The sequence below is a fragment of the Schistocerca gregaria genome, chromosome X (assembly GCF_023897955.1).
Source record: "Schistocerca gregaria isolate iqSchGreg1 chromosome X, iqSchGreg1.2, whole genome shotgun sequence".
In the NCBI taxonomy this organism is placed as follows: domain Eukaryota; kingdom Metazoa; phylum Arthropoda; class Insecta; order Orthoptera; family Acrididae; genus Schistocerca; species Schistocerca gregaria.
The window spans coordinates 198,564,147-198,585,491 of NC_064931.1; the positions used below are offsets into that span (position 1 = coordinate 198,564,147).

Consider the following 21,345-nt stretch of genomic DNA (forward strand, 5'->3'; position numbering starts at 1 on the left):
CCTTTCTGGACAAGTTTTAAATTGTCTTTCCCCCAGTTTCTAATTCTACATGTGCCTAAACAGGACTTTGCGTCTCCTAGATCTTTAACTTCATAAAGCTGAGATAATCACAAATGCAAATTGTCTTTTATCACAATGTTATTACAGAAGATATAAAAATCATCTATATACAAAGAAATAATTGCAAGTTTTTTATCTGACATTTTAATTAACACATAACCCTCATTGGTATTTGCAACATAACCTAGTTATAAAATCACATTTTTGCCTTTTCATTCCACTGTCTAGATGACTGTTTTAAACCATAAATAGCCATTTCCTTCTGATACAAAACAATTTGGATGCTTCATGAGAATAGTTTCTTCCAAGTCCACATATATGAAAGCAGTTTTAATATCAAAATGTTAAATCTTAACATCGAGATTTACAGATAAACTAATGACATCTCTAAGGGTACTACATGTCACAATTGGTAAAAAGGTTTCATCATTACTTATACCAATTTTTGAGTGTATCCCTTCTCAATAAATCTAACACAATTGAGTGCTGCACCATCTGTATCCCTTTCCAACTTAATACTCACTTGTTACCTACAAGACTTTTACTCTTTGGTGTATCCAATGTGTGTCCACAAGTTCCCAAACACTATTGTCTGGGAAACACTTTATTTCCTCTTCCATGGCCTTTATCCACTCGTCTGTGTCACTCCTCAACATGGTATCCTCTGGACTCACAGGATCTTCACCAAAACTGGAAATATGACTCACCAAGTAGGTAAGTACTTCATTGGTTTGGGTGCATGGATTGACCTGCTGACTGGCTGGTCCTCTTCTGGAGCACCAGGGTACATTGGTATCACCTCCTCTATGTCTACCACTCACTGAGCATCCAACATGATGTCTGGATCTTGATTGGCCTTGTCACTGTCACTCCCAGCACTGTTTTCCTTGTCCCGTTCAGCATACTGTTCACTTGGCTGTGCTGGTACCCTGGTACTGACAATCTTACATTCATTCTCCAGGAAAGTAACACCCCTGTCTTTCACTATTTTCTGTGGATCAATTAGTCTGTAACCTTTATTCATTTCATCATAACCTACCTCCTTAGCTTTGATATCCCACTTTCTTCAGTTTTGATCTTGTAGAGGAAGAAAGATTCTACAACCAAATACTTTCAGGTGGTTTAAAGAAGATACTTTTTGTTTCCGTAACTGCTGTGGAGCCTTACCATTTAATGCTCTGTGAAGAACATGGTTGCTTATGTGAACAAAGTTACAGCATGCCTCTGCCCAATAGTGCTTAGGTTGACCAAATTCTTGTAACATAAACCATGACATCTCCCAATTTGATCTGTTAGTCCTTTCCACTACACCATTTCATTCTGACACACTTATCTGATGTTCAGTCCCATTATATCTGAGGAATGAATCAAGCGCAGAGTTCACAAATTCACTTCCATTGCCTCTTCTAGTAGCTTTGATTTCTTCACCAACTCTATTTTCTGTCAAAGCTTTGAACTCACAGAAAAAAATCAAATGTTTGATCTGTACTCTTGGGAAAATAAAAGAATGGACTTCTTGAGTAATCATTCACTAGGACATACATGTACTTCCATATATTATGGGACATCTGCTGTATGCGGCCACATCAATTTGTATGCACCAAGATAAGTGACACTGTTGCACATTGTCCCCCAGCCTTAGGAAATGGAAATTTAGACACCTTACAAAGCACACATGATTTAAACTTGTCAACTGGTTCAGAGTCACAACACTCCAACATTATGCCTCCACTCTGTAAACATAACTTAAGACCAGTGTCAGCTCTAACATGCCAAAGTATACCTGTTCAGTGCCATAAGTCTTCCATAGTGCTTCATTTTCAAACAGTTAGAGCATGCTCATCTGAAAACACAGGTTCAACATTTTCAGTTTGTAAATACCATTTGACTTCAATCCAGAACAATGAAGATAACTCATTTTGAAAACCTGACATCTATCTTCATAAAAAAAAAAAAAAAAAACCATTTACGCCTTTCTTAACCAAAGCAGTAACTGACAACAAATTAATGGTTAATCCAGGAACAAGAATAACATTCTTGATTGAAGATTTACCTAGTGAATTGACAACAACATCTTCCTTCCCTTCACTTACTAATCCAACATTATCGACACACTTAACTTTTTTTTTAATTTTCTGGTACAAAATCTTGAAACCATTCCTTTCTTGAAGTCATGTGCGACGATGCTCCGTAATCAACGGTCCACTCATTCTGGCTGAAATCTGACACATCAAGTGCACAAAACAATGACTTGTCTGCTCCCTTTGAACCCTTGTTTGACAATAGTTGCTCCTGGGGATGGTTAGACTTGGAATGACCACATATCTAGCAATTAAAACATTTTATTTTCTTCTATTCTCATTTGCTTTTGGAGAAACTCTGCCATGATTTCTTACAGAGTTTTATGAAAAAGTGCTATCATCACCATCTTATTCCAATTTCAGATATTCTTCTGCATTTTCATTTAGCAACTTTGCTTTGATGTTTTCTGATGTGAAATGTTCATCGGTTGTACTGGAATCTAGACCCATAAGCTAAGACAGACAAACTTTTGGTAACCCTCTTAACATAATGAGTGCAATTAGTTCTTTTTTAACTATTTTGCATATTCTTTGTAGTTTGTTAGCAACATCCAGAATATGAGTTATGCAATTCTGGACATTTCATTCAAGTGTGAATAATGTAATGTCCAACAGGGCATTCCACAGAGTCATCCACCTACTGTCACCAGCAAGCAGGTTTTACAGAGTATCACAAGCTCCTTTGCCTTTGTTGTGTTTCCCACATGTTCATAAAGAGACTGATCCACATACTAAAGAATAAGTGTCCATGCACACTTAACCTTCTCTGCATTTGTAGCAGCAGTTATACCAATGGCATTGTCTCTTAATTTTTCATGCATTAGAATGAGTTTCATCCCAAACTTGTGTGTGTTGTAATCATTCTTGCCTTGCAGTTTGTCTACCACTAGTGGTACCGAGCGAGGTGGCGCAGTGGTTAGCACACTGGAGTCACATTCGGGAGGACGACGGTTCAATCCCGTCTCCGGCCATCGTGATTTAGGTTTTCCGTGATTTCCCTAAATAGTTTAAGGCAAATGCCGGGATGGTTCCCTTGAAAGGGCACTGCCGATTTCCTTCCCAATCCTTCCCTACCCCGAGCTTGCGCTCCGTCTCTAATGACCTCGTAGTCGACGGGACGTTAAACACTAACCACCACCACCACCACCACTAGTGGTTTTCATCAAACTTACATTTGAAAACATTTTTGGCAACTTGAATTCATGTACACTGAATCATGTAACTGTTTGCTTCCAAAAACTGAGAGTTCATATGATGATGAGTTTAACAAAACACAAATCATAACAAGTACCACTCACTGCATGGTCACATAATGTAATGCAGTTGTCCAGTTATTTATATTTCTGATAGGATGGCATACATAATTTGCTGCACAGATTAACTGTCCAGGGTCCATAACCTGTTAGCAGAGCATTGTTAGTGATGGAAAATATAAACGGAGTTGAAAAAAAGTCATAGGATACATCCTAATATCATGTCAAACCTCTTTTGCCCAATGTAGTGCAGAAACTTGACATGGCATGGACTCAACAAGTCACTGGAAGTCCCCCGCAGTAATACTGAGCCATGGTGTCTCTATAGCCATCTATAATTGCGAAAGTGTTGCTGGTGCAGGATTTTGTGCACAAGCTGACCTCTCAATCATGTTCCATAAACGTTCAATGGGATTCATGTTGGTTGATATGGGTGGCCAAATCATTTGCATGAACTGTCCAAAATGTTCTTCAAACCAGTTGTGAAAAATTGTAGCCCAGTGACACAGCACATTATCATCCATTAGAGTTCTATCATTGTTTTGGAACACCAAATCCACGAGTGACTGAAAATGATCTCCAAGTAGTCAAAAATAACCATTCCCAGTCTACAATCAGTTCAGTTGTCTCAGGGGACACAGTCCATTCCCTGTAAACTCAGTACACACCATTACGGAACTGCCACTGGTTTGCATGGTGCGTTGTTGAGAACTTGGGTCCATGGCTTTGTGGGGTCTGCATCACACTCAAACCATATATCAGCTCTTACCAACTGAAATCAGGACTCATATGACCAGGTCACATATTCCAGTCATCTAGGGTCCAACCAATATGGTCATGAGCCCAGTAGAGTCCCTGCAGGAGATGCAGGAGATGCTGTGCTGTGCTGTGCTGTTAGCAAAGAAACTCATGTCGGTCATCTGAGGCTGAAGCCCATTAACAGCAAATTTTGTTGCACTGTCCTAACAGATAGATTCATTGCATGTCCCACATTGATTTCTGTGATTATTTCATGCAATGTTGTTTGTCTGTTAGCACTGACAACTCTATACAAATGCCACTGCTCTTAGTCATAAAGTGGGGGCTGTCGGTCACTTCATTGTCTGTGGTGAGAGGTAATGTCTGAAAAGTGGTATCCTCAGGACACTCTTGACTGTGGATCTTGAAATATTGAATTTCCTAACAATATCTGAACAGAATGTCCCCTACATCCAGTTCCAACTACCATTCCATGTTCAAAGTCAGTTAATTCCCATCACACAGCCATAATCATGCCATAAGCCTTTGCACGTAAATCGTGTGAGTACAAATAACAGCTGTGCCAATGCACTGCTCTCTTATACCTTGTGTATGTGATACTACTACCATATGTGTATGTGCATATCACTATCCCATGACTTTTCTCACCTTAGTGTACATAACAATTACATGGTTCATAATTCTTGTTTTCATCAAAACATATCATGTAGCATATACAGACAAAAAGAATAACCACAAATACCAAATTGTGAGAAGTACAAGGTCCATGCTATGATACAGAAACAAAGAATGACAGTAGCACTCACAGTGGCCTGGCAGTGAATTTCAAATATGGGAAAATATGGTGTGAAAATCTGTATTCTTGCTGTTCAAAACATGAGTATCAGATGATAATATTTTTCATTTATGTTTTTGAGGTGGGCCTAATAGTCTGTCAGTATAGTGTCTATTTAGGAAAGCTTTTCTGAACTTACTAAGTAATATAGGTATTCAAATTATGTCAATGAAAAACTAAGATAAAAATCTTATAGATGAGGTTGACAGTCATGTAAAATTTTTTAATTGATCCCATGGTTACCTTTTGAATGTAAAATTATTTGCTTAAAACCCAATATTGCAAATTGGGCTATGTGACCATTTAATTCCACTCTAGCATTTGTCAAAACCTAAAAATCAACTGTCATGATGTGGCAGAGCATCTGGTTTCATCCTATTCTGTTCCTCATGATGATCTGGTGTCTATTGTACACTTTGAATTCCATTTTAAATATGCTGATTGTATTCTGCTTAATTTTTGCTCAACTCCATAAACAATACTTGGTGGGGTAAATGTTCCATATTTGCAATGTTACTGAAATTTGATTTATGGTCATAAGGCCGTGGTTCCAAGGCATATTTGTCTGCCTAATGTTTCCCTATACACTGCTGGAGACTTCATTAGAGGCTTTAATGAGTCAGAAAGCTGTTAAAGGTGCAAAAGAAACTCAGCAGGTTGAACTGTTTATATGTATCCATGTAATGGTCAGTTCATGATGCCATCATACCACTGCCTAAGATGAAAGGAGTGACACTAATGTATGCTAAGGAGTGGTCTGATGATGTAATGGACTGGTTATTGCATGAATACATATAAACAGTTTGGCTTGCTGAGCTTGTTTTGAGACTGTTACAGCTTTCTGAGTCCTTAAAGCCTCTGATGAAGCCTCCAGCAGTGGAAGACCAAATGTTAGACAGAGATTTTTGCCTTGGACCATGGTCTTATAATCATAAATCAGATATCAGCAACAACAGAGATACCAACCATGAACGCCTGCTTTTTATAACTCCATATTTGTTTTTGTTTCATATAAAAGCTGGTTTCATGGCATGGTCTTCTGTGGATTGATGTCTATTTGTTAGTGCTTATGAACCCATGTGTGAACTGCTTGAATTGAACACATTGTAAATATATCACTAGTATTGTACATCACTTTTTCGCATCCATTTTTCATACTTCACTGCATTTAATGGATGCCTCTGAATTTTTCATTGGATTGTGAGGATGATTCTAGTTCATTGATTTCTGCAAAAATGTATTCTTAGTGCCTCTTAACAATCTGTGAACACATTAATGCAAATACTGTAGCATTCTCAGCATTTGCAAGGAAGAATGCTCTAGTCACTAAAAACACATCTAAATCCATTATCTGCAAATCACAGTGAAATGCATTGCAATCAGTGGCAAGAAGTAATACCATTCAAAGCAGAATTACATACTCATTTCATAAAAAGATGTAATAAAGTTTAATACCAATTCTGCCAAAAATTGCTAACATAGACTTCTCCATGAAATGTAATAAGGTATTCAAAACACATGCAAACAAAAGTAAAGTAGAATAAAAGCAATATATCTGCAGTGCATTTAAATCAAGCACTTCTCACATTAATTTGTAAGCAGCAACAAATTTACATAAGTCCACAGAACACCACTGATGAAACAAGCTTTTGTTTCATATGAAACAAAAACAAATATGGAATCATTTACTCTGCTTAGTATTATGGATGCAAGCAGAAATCAGGAATAATACAAGCAACATATTTACACTGCAATGCAGAGAGCAGTATACCCATGAATTTGAGAATTTGTAATCAGAAACACAGTATGATGAAGCCAGCTTCTGTTTACTATGGAACAAAAACAAATAAGAAAGACTTTAAATGAATCAATAAGATAACAAGACAATGGATTGATAGACTTACATGGATCAAGTGGCCTGGCAATGAAACAAGGTCATGCTACCAGAAGTCCTTATATGTGTTTCACCCCCATCAGAACAATTACTCAAAGAGAGTCCACCTTGTAGACAGCAAAGGCAAACTTGAAATAAGGAGCAATTTTTCCCTAAATAGGTGGGAACCAACAAAATATTTTGGCATTCAAAGGAGAAAGATGGGCATTGAAATTCCATGAAAATACAAGGGTTGGAACTTTAATAGTGGCAACTATTTATTTACAACTCATACAAAATAGATATGTTTTTCAAAGTTTAACTAACCTTCAAAGTAGTCACCAGCATTGTGTGTAACCCGTTGCCAGCAATGTGGAAGTCATAGGATACTGTTAGCAGTGGCAGTTGTGTTGACAGTTCAAGCTGCATGATCTATTGCCCAACAAAAAATGTAGAAGTTCTGAAGTGAATGCCGTGAAGTGTTTCCTTCAGTTTAGAAATTGAGTTGAACTCACAAGGTCTTAAGTCAGGGGAGTACAATAGGTGGCATAGCACTTAGCAGTCCCATCAGTCAAACAAATCAGTAACAGCTTGCACTGTACATGCTTGATCATTATCCTGCAAAATGATGGTCAGGTCCTGCAGAAAGTGTCATCACTTCTGTCTCTATGCTGTTCATTTTTGGAACACAACCTATGACCAGCTTAGAGACAGAAGTGATGACACTTTCTGCAGGACCTGACCATCATTTTGCAGGACAATGCTCAAGCACGTACAGTGCAAGCTGTTACTGATTTGTTTGACTGATGAGGCTGCTAAATGCTATACCACCTACTGCACTCCCCTAACTTAAGTCCTCATGAGTTCAGCTCAATTTCTAAACTGAAGAAGCACTTCACAGGATTCACTTCAGAACTGCTACAAATTCGTTGGGCAATAGACCGCGCCACTCGGACTGTCAAGACAACTGCCACTGCTAAGAGTATCCTATGACTTCCACATTGCTTGCAACGGGTTATGCACAATTCTGGTGACTACTTTGAAGGTCAGTAAAACTTTGAAACATGTATCTATTTTGCATGAGCTGTAAATAAATGGTTGCCACTTTTAAAGTTCGAACACTCGTATCTCACAGCAACAAAAATTCCTTTGTTTTAATGGTGGACACTTCATCTTGCTTATTATATCTGTTAGACTCTTTTGTATGTTTCATGACAATACAATGTGAGCTGCCCTTCTTTGAACTTTTTTGATTATCTCTGTCTATCCTATCTCGTATAGATCCCATATTGTGCAACATCACTTCAGAAGGGAATGTTGCTCACAATATTGGATTGCATAGTGTAGGCAGTTTCTTTAAGAGATTTGTTGTATCTTCTAAGGGTTCTGCTAATAAAATTTAGTCTTTGGTTTGCTATTCCCCACAACATTTTCTATGTGATGGATTCAATTTAAACTGTTTTTAATTGTAAGCCTCAGGTATTTAGATGAATTGATAACCTTTAAACTTTTATCATTTAATTTGTAACTGAAATTTAATGGAATTATTTTGGTCCTCATACATTTTATTGTTCAAGGTCAATTGACATTTTTTGCAGCATGCATATATCTTGTTTAAATAATTTTGATCTTCTGATAAGTTTGTTAGAGAGTAAATGATGTCATTGTCTGCAATAATCTGAGAGGGCTGCTTAGACTACTTCCTTAATTATTCATATGGTGATTAAGAATAGCAGATGTAATATAATGCTTCCCTGGGGAGCCACAGAAATAACTTCTGTTTCATTAGGTGATTACCCATCAATTACTATGCACTGTGGCCTTTCTGATGGAAAATCACAAATCCAGTTTGCACATCTGAGATGATATTCCATAGGCACACAATAGGACTATAAGGTGCTTGTGAGAACTGGTGTCAAGAGCTTTCTGGGAATCTAAAAACATGGGATCTACTACAGATCCCTTTTGTGTAGCACTTATTACTTCAAGTACCACACAATGGGATAAACAATGCCTTTTGTCAGGGCTGTGAGGTCATATTTGGACCATTCCAGTGACTAGCACAGAAGGTTGAAAATACTAGCCTTGCTCATGAAGCTCAGAGGACTATCCCCAAAATAGATCATGCTCCCCTGGTTCTGAGTCAAATGACAGGCTTCTACAACCATATAGTGCAAAGGTTCTGTGACAAACTACACAGGTAGATGATCATGTGGGCTGTGCACACAAGATTTTATTTTATTTTTTATTTATTATTATCTTTTTAAGATAGCTGTTGTAAACTGAAAAGTATCAGCATAAGACCTCAAGAAATGCCCCTCACAGGTGAGAGTATTAAAATACTAGTGGTTAACTGCCAAAGGATTGACAACAAAATGCCAGAGTTTGAAGCACTCCTAAAAGGCTGAGAAGTTCACATAATATTGTGTACAGAAAACTGGTTAATGCTTCAAGTTGACAGCAGTGAGATCTTTGGGGAAAATTTATGTGTACATTGAAAGACTTGGCCAATGGGAAATGGAGGTGCTGTATTTGTCACAGTATACAAGAAACAAGAAAAAATAACTGGTGCAGTGTGTTATATCCTCTGCCATCCACTTCACAGTGATTGGCAGTGTATACAAGGTGTAATAGAAGAGTAATGAGAATTTTTGATTTTCTCAAAGAATCTACACTTATACATCAATATCAGCTTTCTTCTCTTCAACAATTCTGTTTATATCTCATCAATGGTGGAAAAATGACACCCTTTCACGGTTCACTTCAGCCTTGGGAATAGAAAGAAGTTGCAGGGGGCCATGTCTGATAAAGACAGTGGCTGAGGCAACATAACAGTTTAATTTTTGTCAAAAAATCATGGACTAGTGTTGAGATGTGAGTGGGAGCATTATCATGATGCAATTTCTATTAGTTGTTTTGCCACAATTCTGTTCATTTTATTTGGATTGCTGTACCCAAACAGTATACATCTAACAGGCAGTATTTGTTACTAACTGTATGACCACTAGACAGGAAATCATGATGCACTATTCCATTCTAATAAAAAAACACCAAGAAGAACCTCAACACATTATTGAACTTGTCGAATTTTTTTGGTCTCGGCTTTTCAGACAGTTTCCACTGTGACAATTGGGCCTTGGTTCCAATTTCATACCCATATACCCATGTTTTGTCACCTGTTATAACCTTCCTTAGAAGATCTGGTTCATTGTTGATGTCATTCAGCCATTCCTAAGTGATGTCTACGCAACGTCAGTTTTGGTCAAATTTAAACAGTTTCGGAACAAACTTTGCTGCTATACATTTCATACCCAAAGCATCCAAAAAATTGCATGGCATGAGCCAAAGGATATGCCATTATCATCAGCAGCCTCTCTTATGGCGATTTAGCGAAATTCCAGAACCCTTTTCTTTACATCTCCCACATTGTCATCAGTGATTGATGTGCTGCAACGTCGAGGTGATAATCATCTTCAACGTCTTCTCAACCATCTTTGAAATGTTTATGTCACTTGTGAACTCTTGTCTTACTCATAGCAGATTTGGCAAAAGCCATAGTTGACATTTTGAATGTTGTGCCCCACTTTAATCCATTTTTCAAGAAAATTTAATGCAGACTTATTGATCTGTCTTTTTCAAAAGTGAAAATTTGACAGCACTCAAAAACACATATCATCGTTTTGACTGTCAATGGTAAACTAAATATTCAAAATAGCTGAAAATGCATACATACATCAGGATCATCTGATTATGAACAAGATAAAAATAATGAAAATCAGATGGAGACAGCCTGTGAAATCAAAAAAAATTCCAGTTACTTTTTTATCACAGCTCAAGGATATATACATAAATGTGAGTAAAGAGCCAGTTGTGATTCACAAGAATGATATTTTTTGAATCTGTGCTGGTTAAATGGCAATAGGTCATTTTCTTTGAGGTAGTCCATAATTTTGGAAAGTGGTATGTACTCCAGAATACTACTGAAAATCAGTGTCAGTTATGTGGGTCTATAATTCTGTGGATTATTTGTGTTTCTTTTCTTGTGTACCGACGTGTCCTGTTCACCTTTCCAGTCTTTATGTACTGATCTTTAACTGAGTGAGCAAAGATGATTACTAAAACTGGAGCTGTTTCATTAGATGCTCTTGAAGGACCTAATTGGTATGCAGTCTGGACCAGAAGAGTTCCTGTTATTAAGTGACTTATGTTTCTTCACTGCAGTAGTACACATCACATCTACAATAGTAGATCAAAATAAGACTTACATAGTAAACAGACAAATTTCACTCTTGTGCAGAAATGAGTAAATTATTTAGGCATGAAATTGCTCAATGTTTTATCTACAGACATAAGAAAATCTTGCCCTTCAAACTTCAAAATTCAAGAGAAAATTGAAAAACTATGTGTTACAAAATTCATTCTACTCCATTTAGCAAATTTTTTGACATAAATGACTGTGCACAGGTTGGCACCTATTCAAAATGAGACTCAAATTTTTCTTGGTCATTTACTCAACAATATCATCTGACATGGGGGTTTGTGATAGTAGCCAATTGTTGATTTATTTCAATTGCTGAGTTGAACTTCTACCCATACTAACTTACAGCATCTATTTATCTCAATCTCACTACAAAGGATACCACTTTTTACAGCAATAAAGATACTGCCACTAATGGAATATAGTCAATAATCTCTGTAACCTTTTAGATCCTTTGTAGAAACTTTGACTGAACTTATCTATGGATTTAGCCATCTTTCAGTACCTATAATGATTTCTGCTTCAGTTCTTTCAATGAAAACTTGGAGCTCTGGTTCTTTATCAATACAGCTACAACAATTTAAAACTATGTTGCTGGCGTTTTCTTGGTGTATACTCATCCTGAAATTGACCTGTGCTCTTTGAGACAGTACTCCTGTTTGAACCTTTCCAAGACTATCTAACCTAGTCTACTCCATATGATCCACAATAACAATGCAGCCACCTCTTATGCATAGTGGACTCCTGATCTGTTAAGTGAATGCCAACACTTCTTTACCCTATGATACAAATCAAGGAATCTGCAGTGCTCACAGAATCATATAAGATTCAGATTCAGACTCTCCAATTGGCCTGTGCACCAAAGATCCACAATTGGTCTAGACAGTGATGTTACAGATGGTGAATTCCACCTTCATCTTGCAAGCTACACCGTCTGGGTTTACCACCTCATACAGTTGCTAGAAAACAGAAAGGACTTCTTCTGATTAGAAGCAACACATCTCATTCATTGATACTGACATGAGTCACTACCTAGAGTTGACTCAACCCTGTGCTATTCATAGCATCCAGAAGGCCCATTCCATATCTAGGATGACTCTTCTCCTACTCCAGTATGCAAATGGAGCACACACTGGATTGCCTCCCTTCTTTCATAGCCATATCACTAATGATCTCCATCTTGCACCTAACATTGGAGCTCCCAGTCACCAAAAATTTCACCCTCTATGAATGCCTTAACATTGCAAGCCAAGAGGCATCTTCTGAAACAGGGCAAACAACTGCAACTGGCTCAGGGCCATTATTAGACACAGATTTTACCTGAAAAGTGTTTCTCAGACAAACTGGGAAAACCTTAAGATCTGTTTCCTAGAATGTCTTTCACTGCCTGTCACACCTTGAAATTACCTACCCTTTGACATCAGGTGAGGGTTCACCTCAATGCTAGCAGTAACCAGGCCAACTATATCACATGCTGAATATCCATTGGATCCATGTGTTTCTCCCCTCTCCCCTGCCCTCTCTCCTCCCTCCCCCTGCAGTGGTGCCCATAGGCGATGGCTCAAGCTACATGACCAAAGCCAGTACCACCTGGAGGAGCTGTGAGTAAGACAGACTCCAACTCTGCTCACATCCTATTCATGCTGTACAATTTTCTAAGAATGATGCTAAGGACAGCATAAATATATACTACACAGTAAATATACATAAATCTATGCCTCGTAAATGCAGAAACACACAAGACATTAAAAATCAAATTATGGAAGCACACAGGCAAGGCTCAATAAGGAACTTACTTCAAACTCAGAAAGAAAGCTTGTAATATAATAAACAAAACAAACAGATGATCTTCACTACTAGTGCTGCTCAAACAGAAGTTGGTGACCTGTAAAGAATTCATCCAAACTTCCTCTGGAGAAAAGCTTCAGCTATAGAGTCTACTTAAAAAATACCATCCAGAACACTTGGATACTTTCCTGCATGAGTGCTTCTCATCAAGTCAATAACTATTTCAGCACTGTGAGAGTCCTCTTTATTTCAGTTTTCTTTCAAAATAAGAATGAGAGAAAGGGAAAGAGAGAGAGAGAGAGAGAGAGAGAGAGAGAGAGAGAGAGAGAGAGAGAGAGAGAGAGAGAGAGACTTTTGTTAGATTATGGTACAAATGTTTCATCAAATTTCCCATTGTCTCAACAAATGTGTAATGTATGTTGTCCAAAATTTCACTTACACAGTAAAATTTCATAAATTTTTATGTGTAAATAAGACTGTATACTACATATTAAATTATAAGCACATGTTGTTGCTCTATGCCAATGTGATAAATATTTTCAAGTTAAAGGTAAAATTAGAAGAAGAAATGAAACTGACAAAGTATACAATTTACAGAGAAAACTTAGGTGTGTAAAGCAATGCTATACATGCAACTCTAATCGTTTGTCATTGATACCTCAAGAACTGATGTTAGGAAGTACTTACTGCAGTCCATGGTACTCTTCTGTACCATCTCTGCAAAATAGCTTTCAATTGTAGTCTTATCTTTCCAGGCACAGAAGACCCTACACAATAAAGAGATGCAGATTTAGTATAAATCTATTTCTGAAATATATTACAATATTACAAAACTTTATTCTATTGATACATCATTAGCATTGTAAATATTCAGTCACATTTCATTGTCTCCTCAACACAGGCACTACATCAAAGGTCACATGCTTTGTACATGGGTTTCTCTTGAAGTGACTTAAAATATTAACTAGTTAAAAACTGGACATGGAAGCAATGAATCTCTGATGTAATGTGCTGGTGTCAACTTATTTGTTTCTTTCAATGACAAACTGATTGAGTGGCTCTGGTGACTCCATTATCCCTCATAGTCAACAAATTATTTATGGAAGATTTTGAAGATGAGGTGCTAAGCACAGCATTTTTGAAACCCACCTGTGTTTGGAGGTACATTGGTGATTGATATGTTTATGATGTGGGCACATGGAATAGACACTCTGAACCATTTCTGCGATCATTTTAATTTCCTTCATCTCAGCATCAAGTTCACAATAAAGTTCAAAAGGGACAGAAGGTTTTTTTTATTCTAGGCATAATGGTCTACAGAAGGGATAACAGGCCTCTGGAACAAAATGTTTATTGAAAACCAACACATCTGCACCAGTATCTGCATGCAGCAAGTTGTCATCTATCATACCAATGCACGGGCATCCTACTGACATTGGCAATGTGGATTATGCCATTTTGGATGCAGAAAACTTTATTCGAAAGCTAGAACTTGTGCCCAAGCAGAAAGTCTACACTGACAAATAGATCTATCATGCCCTTGCGTCTGGACTTTTGACAGAACTAGTAGAAAATGCATCTACATCAGTTGCTTTCCTACCACCTTCAAAAACAGAATGGATTTTAAAAAGATATCATATCAATGTTAGAGCACTCTTTGACTTGGTAAAAGATGATCTATTGCTAAAGTAATCCAGCGCTTAAAAAATGCCTTCACAGTGTGGAAAAGTGTGTATTGGCCAAACAACTCACACCTTCATTACAGATGTTTGAGCACCAGTGCTACACACTGAGAAAACTGTTGCAGCAGAGCACTGTCCAACCAAGGGACATGGGATGATGTATGATGAGACACAAATGCTTGCCCATGTGTCTCACTATTGGGACTGTGTCTCAAAACCATGAACTGAAATTAGACTTGCAGACAACATTATAAACAGAGACAAGCAAAATGCACAACCCTGTTTTACCTGACATTAAAAAACAGAAAGTATTGATAGAGGTTCTCAATAGCTATTCATTATTTTTGCCACTTTCACCACTGGGGCACTGTGCCTCCACTTGTGTTAGGGGGAAGCAGCTACAATTTATGGTGCATGCGCTGTCGGTCTTCAATGGTGTATAGTGTCTTCAATGGTATAAACCTGTTCTGGAAAGGTTAGCAAACAGTTTCTCACCTGAATATGGCAGCCAGATGGACCACTGAAATATAGTGCCTAGATGATTTTATGATCCAGCAGTAGGCCTGACAAGAATATTGCCAGCTTTAGGAATTGAAAGGATAAAGCAATTGTGATCTTATCATCAACCACAACCATCGATTGGCAATATCAGATTGTAAATGTTTTTAGCAAACACTTTTATTTTGTTGGAAAATCCATCAATGACCACTTCAGCAATCTCCAGGATAAATATAAGGGCATTCTAGTTAAGTAAACTAAATACTTGGCCCCAGATAAGAGCAGAGAGATAAAATATCCACTGATCAGCCAGAACATTATGACCACAGACCTACTATTGATATAAACCCATCCAGGTAATAGCAGTGTCACATGGCAAGGAATGAATGTTTGTCAGACATATGCACAGTGCATGTAGTATCAGTGAGGATGCTGTCTGTGGCTAGAATGGGGAAGGCTGATGATCTATCTGAGTTTGACTGAGGCCAGATTCTGATGGTCTGGAGTTAGGGAATGAGCATTTCAGAAACTGCATGATTTGTTGGGTGTTTAAGGAGTGTTGTGGCAAGTGCCTTCAACATGTGGCAAAACCAAGGTTATACCACATCCGGAGATCGTAGGAATGTGCTGCTACCCCTCATTGCAGATTTCAAATGTTGTAGGCTAGGCAGACTGGTAAAACAGGACAGGTGGTAAACTGTGGCAGAACTAACATCAAACTTTAATGCTGGGCAGAGTACAAGTGTGCCTGAACACATAGTGTACCAAATACTCCTAATGATGGGCAGCTGATGACCCATGTATGTGCTAATGTTAAAACCATGACGTCAGCAAGTATGACTGAAATGGGCATGTGACCATCAGCACTGGACATTGGTGCAGTTGCAGAGCATTGCATGGTCTGATGAATCCTGAGACCTTCTTCATCCTGTAGATTGGAGGGCGTGAATCTGTCATCTCCTTGACATATGTACTGTGGGACGGAGACAAGCTGGTAGTGGCTCCATTATGCTTTAGGGAAGATTCACGTGGGCATCCATGGGTCCAATTGAGCTTATGCAAGGCACCATGATGGCCGAGGAGTACTGTAAACTGGTTGCGGATCACATACCGCACTTCATGATGATTGTATTTCCTGATGGCAATGGCATTTTTCAACAAGATAATGTGCCATGTCACAAGGCAAGGAGTGTGATGGTGTGGCTTGAGGAAGACATTGGCAAGTTACAGTTGTGTGCTGGACCCTCATTCAACCAGATCTGAATCCATTTGAATGCGTCTGGGATGTAATTGTTTGTGGCGTCAGGACTCATCTCCTCCCCAGAATTTATGGAAATTTGATGGCTTTGTGTGTGCAGATGTGGTGCTACCTCCCTCCAGCGACCTACCAAGATCTCATTGTTTCCATGCCATGAGGCAATGCCACTGCTATCCATGTCAAAGGTTGACATACCAGTCATTAAGTAGGTGGCCCTAATATTCTGGCTGATCAGTGTATAGTCAGGTCACTAAAAAAATTCAAAATCAGAGGCTATGATGGTTTGCCTATCAGTGCATTAAAAATGTGTTTAGGAAACCTGTCTGATGCCATGGCCACAGAAGTAATTGATGTAATTGCATTGTATAGTTCCTTGACAATCTAAAAATTGCACAAGTAACCTTGATTTAGAAGAAGGGTGATAAATTTAAGATTGAAAGCTGTTGACTCATCTCAGTCCCACCTGCATAACTTCAGAAAGTTATTTACACTAGACTAATGACAGTCCTGAGTTAACACACTTTAATACTTGAGAATTACAATGGTTATATGAAAAACAAACCAACTTTAGTAGCCACAGCACAGTTAATCAACTTTAGTAGCCACAGAACAGTTAATAGATGAAATAGTAACTGCCATAAAGAACAAGGAACATTTTACTGGAGTGTGGATTGCCTCAAGGGGTCACACCACATTATGTAGTACAAATGAATGACTGCACCATCTGTGCCCAATACTATCCACCAGGCAGGTATGGAAAGAAATTGTAACAGCTGTGGTAATGACAGGATGCACATGCCATGTGGTAGAAGAATAGTACAAAAACAAATTTACACTCTAATGGAAAAAAAGACTATGAAGGAATTATTTGAATAGAACAAAAATTGGTAGATACAAAATCCATCTATGGACAAACAAATGATTACAGATTTAGAAAAACTGGATTATTTATTCAAGAGAAAGAGTTTCACAAACAGAGCAAGTCAATAATGCATTCATCCACCTCTGGCTCTTATGCAAGCAGTTTTGAGCTAGGCATTGATTCATAGAGTTGTTGGATGTCCTCCTGATGGATATCATGCAAAATTCTATCCACTAGGTATGTTAGATTTTCAAAATCCTGAGCTGATTGAGGGCCCTGCCTGTAATATTCCAAACATTCTCAACTGGGAAGGGATCCAATGACCTTGCTTGCCAAGGTATGGTTTGGCAAGTATGAAGACAAGCAGTAGAAAGTCTTACCATGTGTGAGCAGGCATTGTATTGCTGAAATGTACGGCCAAGATTTCTTGCCGCGATGGACAACAAAACTGTGCATAGAATATCATTGACGTATCACTGTGCTGTAAGGGGGCTGCTGATGACAACCAGATGGGTCCTGCTATGAAATGAAATGCCATCCTCACCCAACACACTTGGTTGTTGGGTAGTATGATGGGTGATGATCAGGTTGGTATCCCACCACTAACTGCAGCTTGTGCATATATGTCTTTGCTGGTCATCAGAGCTCAGTTTGAAGTGGGGCTGATGACTGAAGACAGTTCTACTCCAGTTAACGAGATTCCAGGCTTAAGGCGCCTGTGGAGATGCCATGGACAATGGTGGGATACTAACCAGTCTGTCACCTACCATACGGCCCAACATATAGGTGTGATGATCTGGGGTTCCATTTCATTTCATAGCAGGACACCTTTTGTTGTCATCTGCAGCACTCTTAGAGCACAGCAGTATGTGGACAATGTTTTATATCCTGTTTTGTTGCCATTAATGGTAAGCCATCCTGGCCTTACATTTAAGCAAGATGCACATGGTGTAATGGGACAAATGTGGTAGATCAACTGAATATTTGTAGTGCAACATATTTTACATCTTTCTGTATTTTACATGTGTGTATTATCACAAGATAAAACAGCATTCAATGTTAATGACATCTGCAAAGCCTTGAGTTGTTAATCAAATAACAAAGCAGTATTTCAAAAGTAATTTCTCAAAAGAATTAGAAACAAGCAGCATATTTTGACATTTGATATAAATAAATAAATAAAAGCTTTGTAACATTAACCAACATGGCCTTGCTGTGCTGGTACCAAGAACAGCTGAAAACAAGGGGAAATTACGGCTGTTATTTTTGCCAAGGGTATGGTTAAATGATGATAGCATCCTCTTGGGTCAAATATTCTGGAGGTAAGATATTCTCCCCATTCAGATATCTAGACAGGGACTGCTAAGGGGAACATCATCACCAGGAATAATAAACTGGCAATCTACAAGTCGGAGTGTGGAATGTTAATGCCCTTAATTGGGCAGGTAGGTTTGAAAATTTAAAAAGGAAAATACATAGATTGAATTTAGATCCAGTGGGGATTAGTGAAGTTCAGTGAAAGGATGAACAGGACTTCTGGTCCAATGAGTACAGGGTTATAAATACAAAATCAAATAGGGGTAATGCAGAAGTAAGTCATAATAATAAATAAGAAAATAGGAATGCAGATAAGCTGCTGTGAACAGCAAAGTGAACACATCATAGCCAAGAAAAAAAAACCATGAAACTAACACCACCACAGTAGTACAAGTTTATATGCCAAGTAGCTCTGCAGAAGATGAAGAGATTGAAAGATTGTATGATGAGACAAAAGAAATTATTCAGATAGTGCAGGGAGAGGAAAATTTAATTATAATGTAGGTCTGGAACTTGGCAGTAGAAGGAGGAAAGGTCAGAAAAATAATAGGAGAAAATGAACTGGCAAAAGTTAGTTAGTTATGTGTTCCATTGATTAAGCTCACAGTAACTGTTATGATGCTGAATGTGTCAAATGCATAAGAAATGAAATGTGCTCATGAATAAAGAAGACATTTCCAAGGGCAGATGTGCCTCTGATCACAATTTCCTGGTTATGAACTCTTAATTAAAACTGAAGAAATTACAAAATGTAGAAGATTAAGGAAATGGTACATGGATAAGTTGAAAGAACCAGAGGTTATTGAGAATTTCAGAGTGAGCATTAGGCAACAGTTGTCTGAAACAGAGGAAATGAATACAGTAGAAAACTAATGGATGGCTTTGAGAGATAAAATGTAATAAAGGAAAAAGACGATCAAATAAATAACAAGACAAGGCCTAGTAGAAATCCTTCGATAATACAGGAATTTAACTGATGAAAAGAGAAAATATAAAAATGAAGCAGGTAAAGGGGAATACAAACATCTAAAAAATGAGACTGACAGGGAGTGCAAAATGGCTGAGCAGGGATGAATAGAGAACAAAAGAAAGAAATATGCATATATGACTAGGGGAAAGATATATAGTGCCTATAAGAAAGTCAAAGAGCCATTTGGAGAAAAGAAAAGCAGCTGTATGAGTCTCAAGAGCTCAGATGGAAAACCAGTACTAAGCAAAGAAGGGAAAGCTGAACCATTAAAGGAGTATATAGATGGACTATACAAGGGAAATGAACTTGAAGGCAGTGTTATAGAATGGGAAAAGGATGTAGATGGAGATGAGATAGGAGATATAATACTGTGAGAAGAATTTGACTGAGCACTGAAAGACCTAAGTGAAAACAAGACCCTTGGAGTAGACAACATTCCCTTCGAACTATTGATATCCTTGGGAGAGCCAGCCATAACAAAATTATTCAGCCCGGTGTGCAACATGTATGAGGCAGGCAAAATACCCTCAAACTTCAAGAAGAATGTAGCAGGTGCTGACAGTTGTGACTGGTATTGTACTAGCAGTTTAATTAATCATGGTTGCAGAATACTAACACAAATTGTTTATAGAAGAATGGAAAAGTTGGTAGAAACCAATCTTGGGGAAGATTAGTTTGGGTTATGGAGAAATGTAGGAACATGCAGAGCAATATTGACCCTACAACTTATCTAAGAAGATAGGGTAAGGGTAAGTAACCCTAAATATATAGCTTTCATAGATTTTGAGAAATTCAGAATTTCAAAGAGGGTGTTCCAGCTGAGAGGAGGGTTAAAATAAAGAGAGTGAAAGGTTATATACAGTGGTACAGAAACCAGATGGCAGTTATAAAAGTTGAGGGGAACGAAAGGGGAGCAGTGGTAAGAAGGGAGTGAGACAGAGTTGTAGCCTATTGCCACTGTTACTCAATCTGTACATTGAGCAAGCAGTAAAAGGAATCCAAAGAAAAATTTCAAGAAAGTATTGAAGTTCGTGGAGAAGAAACAAAAACTTTGAATGTGATATTAAATTTTCCTGGCAAATCAACTGTGTGCACTACTCTCAGGTGCCTGCTAGGTGCAGTCACCTTTGAAACACAATATTTCAATAGCCTACCATACTGTCATCTCCAGTTGATACTTGTAGAATGAGCATATTCACTACATCAAGTCTCATTTATATTGTGATCACTCCCACCCCTTCCCCTACAACCTGGTCACATGTTGCATTGGGTGGAGGTGGTGGGTGGGCATCACAAAAGGCTGGATGTGGACCTGTGCCCTCATGCTTCTGTAGTGCTCATTAGCCCCCGTTAGCCCCTGCCGTGCCTGGAAGTGGCTCTTGGCTGATACTGTGATTTTAGTTGGCTGAATGCTAGGTCTCAAGCTCTGCTTTGGCTGTAGCCACTGTCACCATTGATCAGCCAATCACTTGCTCATATTCCAATAGCATCCTTCAGAGCACAGTCCCAAAATGATGAGGTTGGTCTCACCACTTCTGTTTCTTCATACTTCATTGACTCCCTTGTAGCCATTCAATATTCTGCAACCACAGATTTTGTTGTTTGCTTAAGTCTGATGTGTTTTCTGTGTTTCTTGCATCTGTCTTCAGTTGTCCACACAGTCTGCTTGATGTATACCTTATTGCATTTACATGGAATATGTTAATCACCTGGTTTGTGGAACCCCAAGTCATATTTCACTGCACGTGTTTTTGGAGGTGGATGAAACATGCATTTAATGTTGTGTGGAACCAGTATTCTGCCAATTTTGATCAATACTGTTCCAGTGTTCAGCAGATACATTATTGTCTT

At 38.2% G+C, this 21,345-nt stretch overlaps 1 protein-coding gene across 1 annotated transcript in view; it reads right to left on the minus strand.

The window, feature by feature from the left end:
• LOC126298529 (uncharacterized) overlaps positions 1-21,345 on the minus strand; it is a 109,965-nt gene that overhangs the window by 15,599 nt on the left and 73,021 nt on the right. The window contains exon 7 of the mRNA XM_049989889.1: positions 13,595-13,674. Coding sequence (XP_049845846.1) covers positions 13,595-13,674 — 80 coding nt within the window. The remainder of the gene's footprint in view (positions 1-13,594; positions 13,675-21,345) is intronic.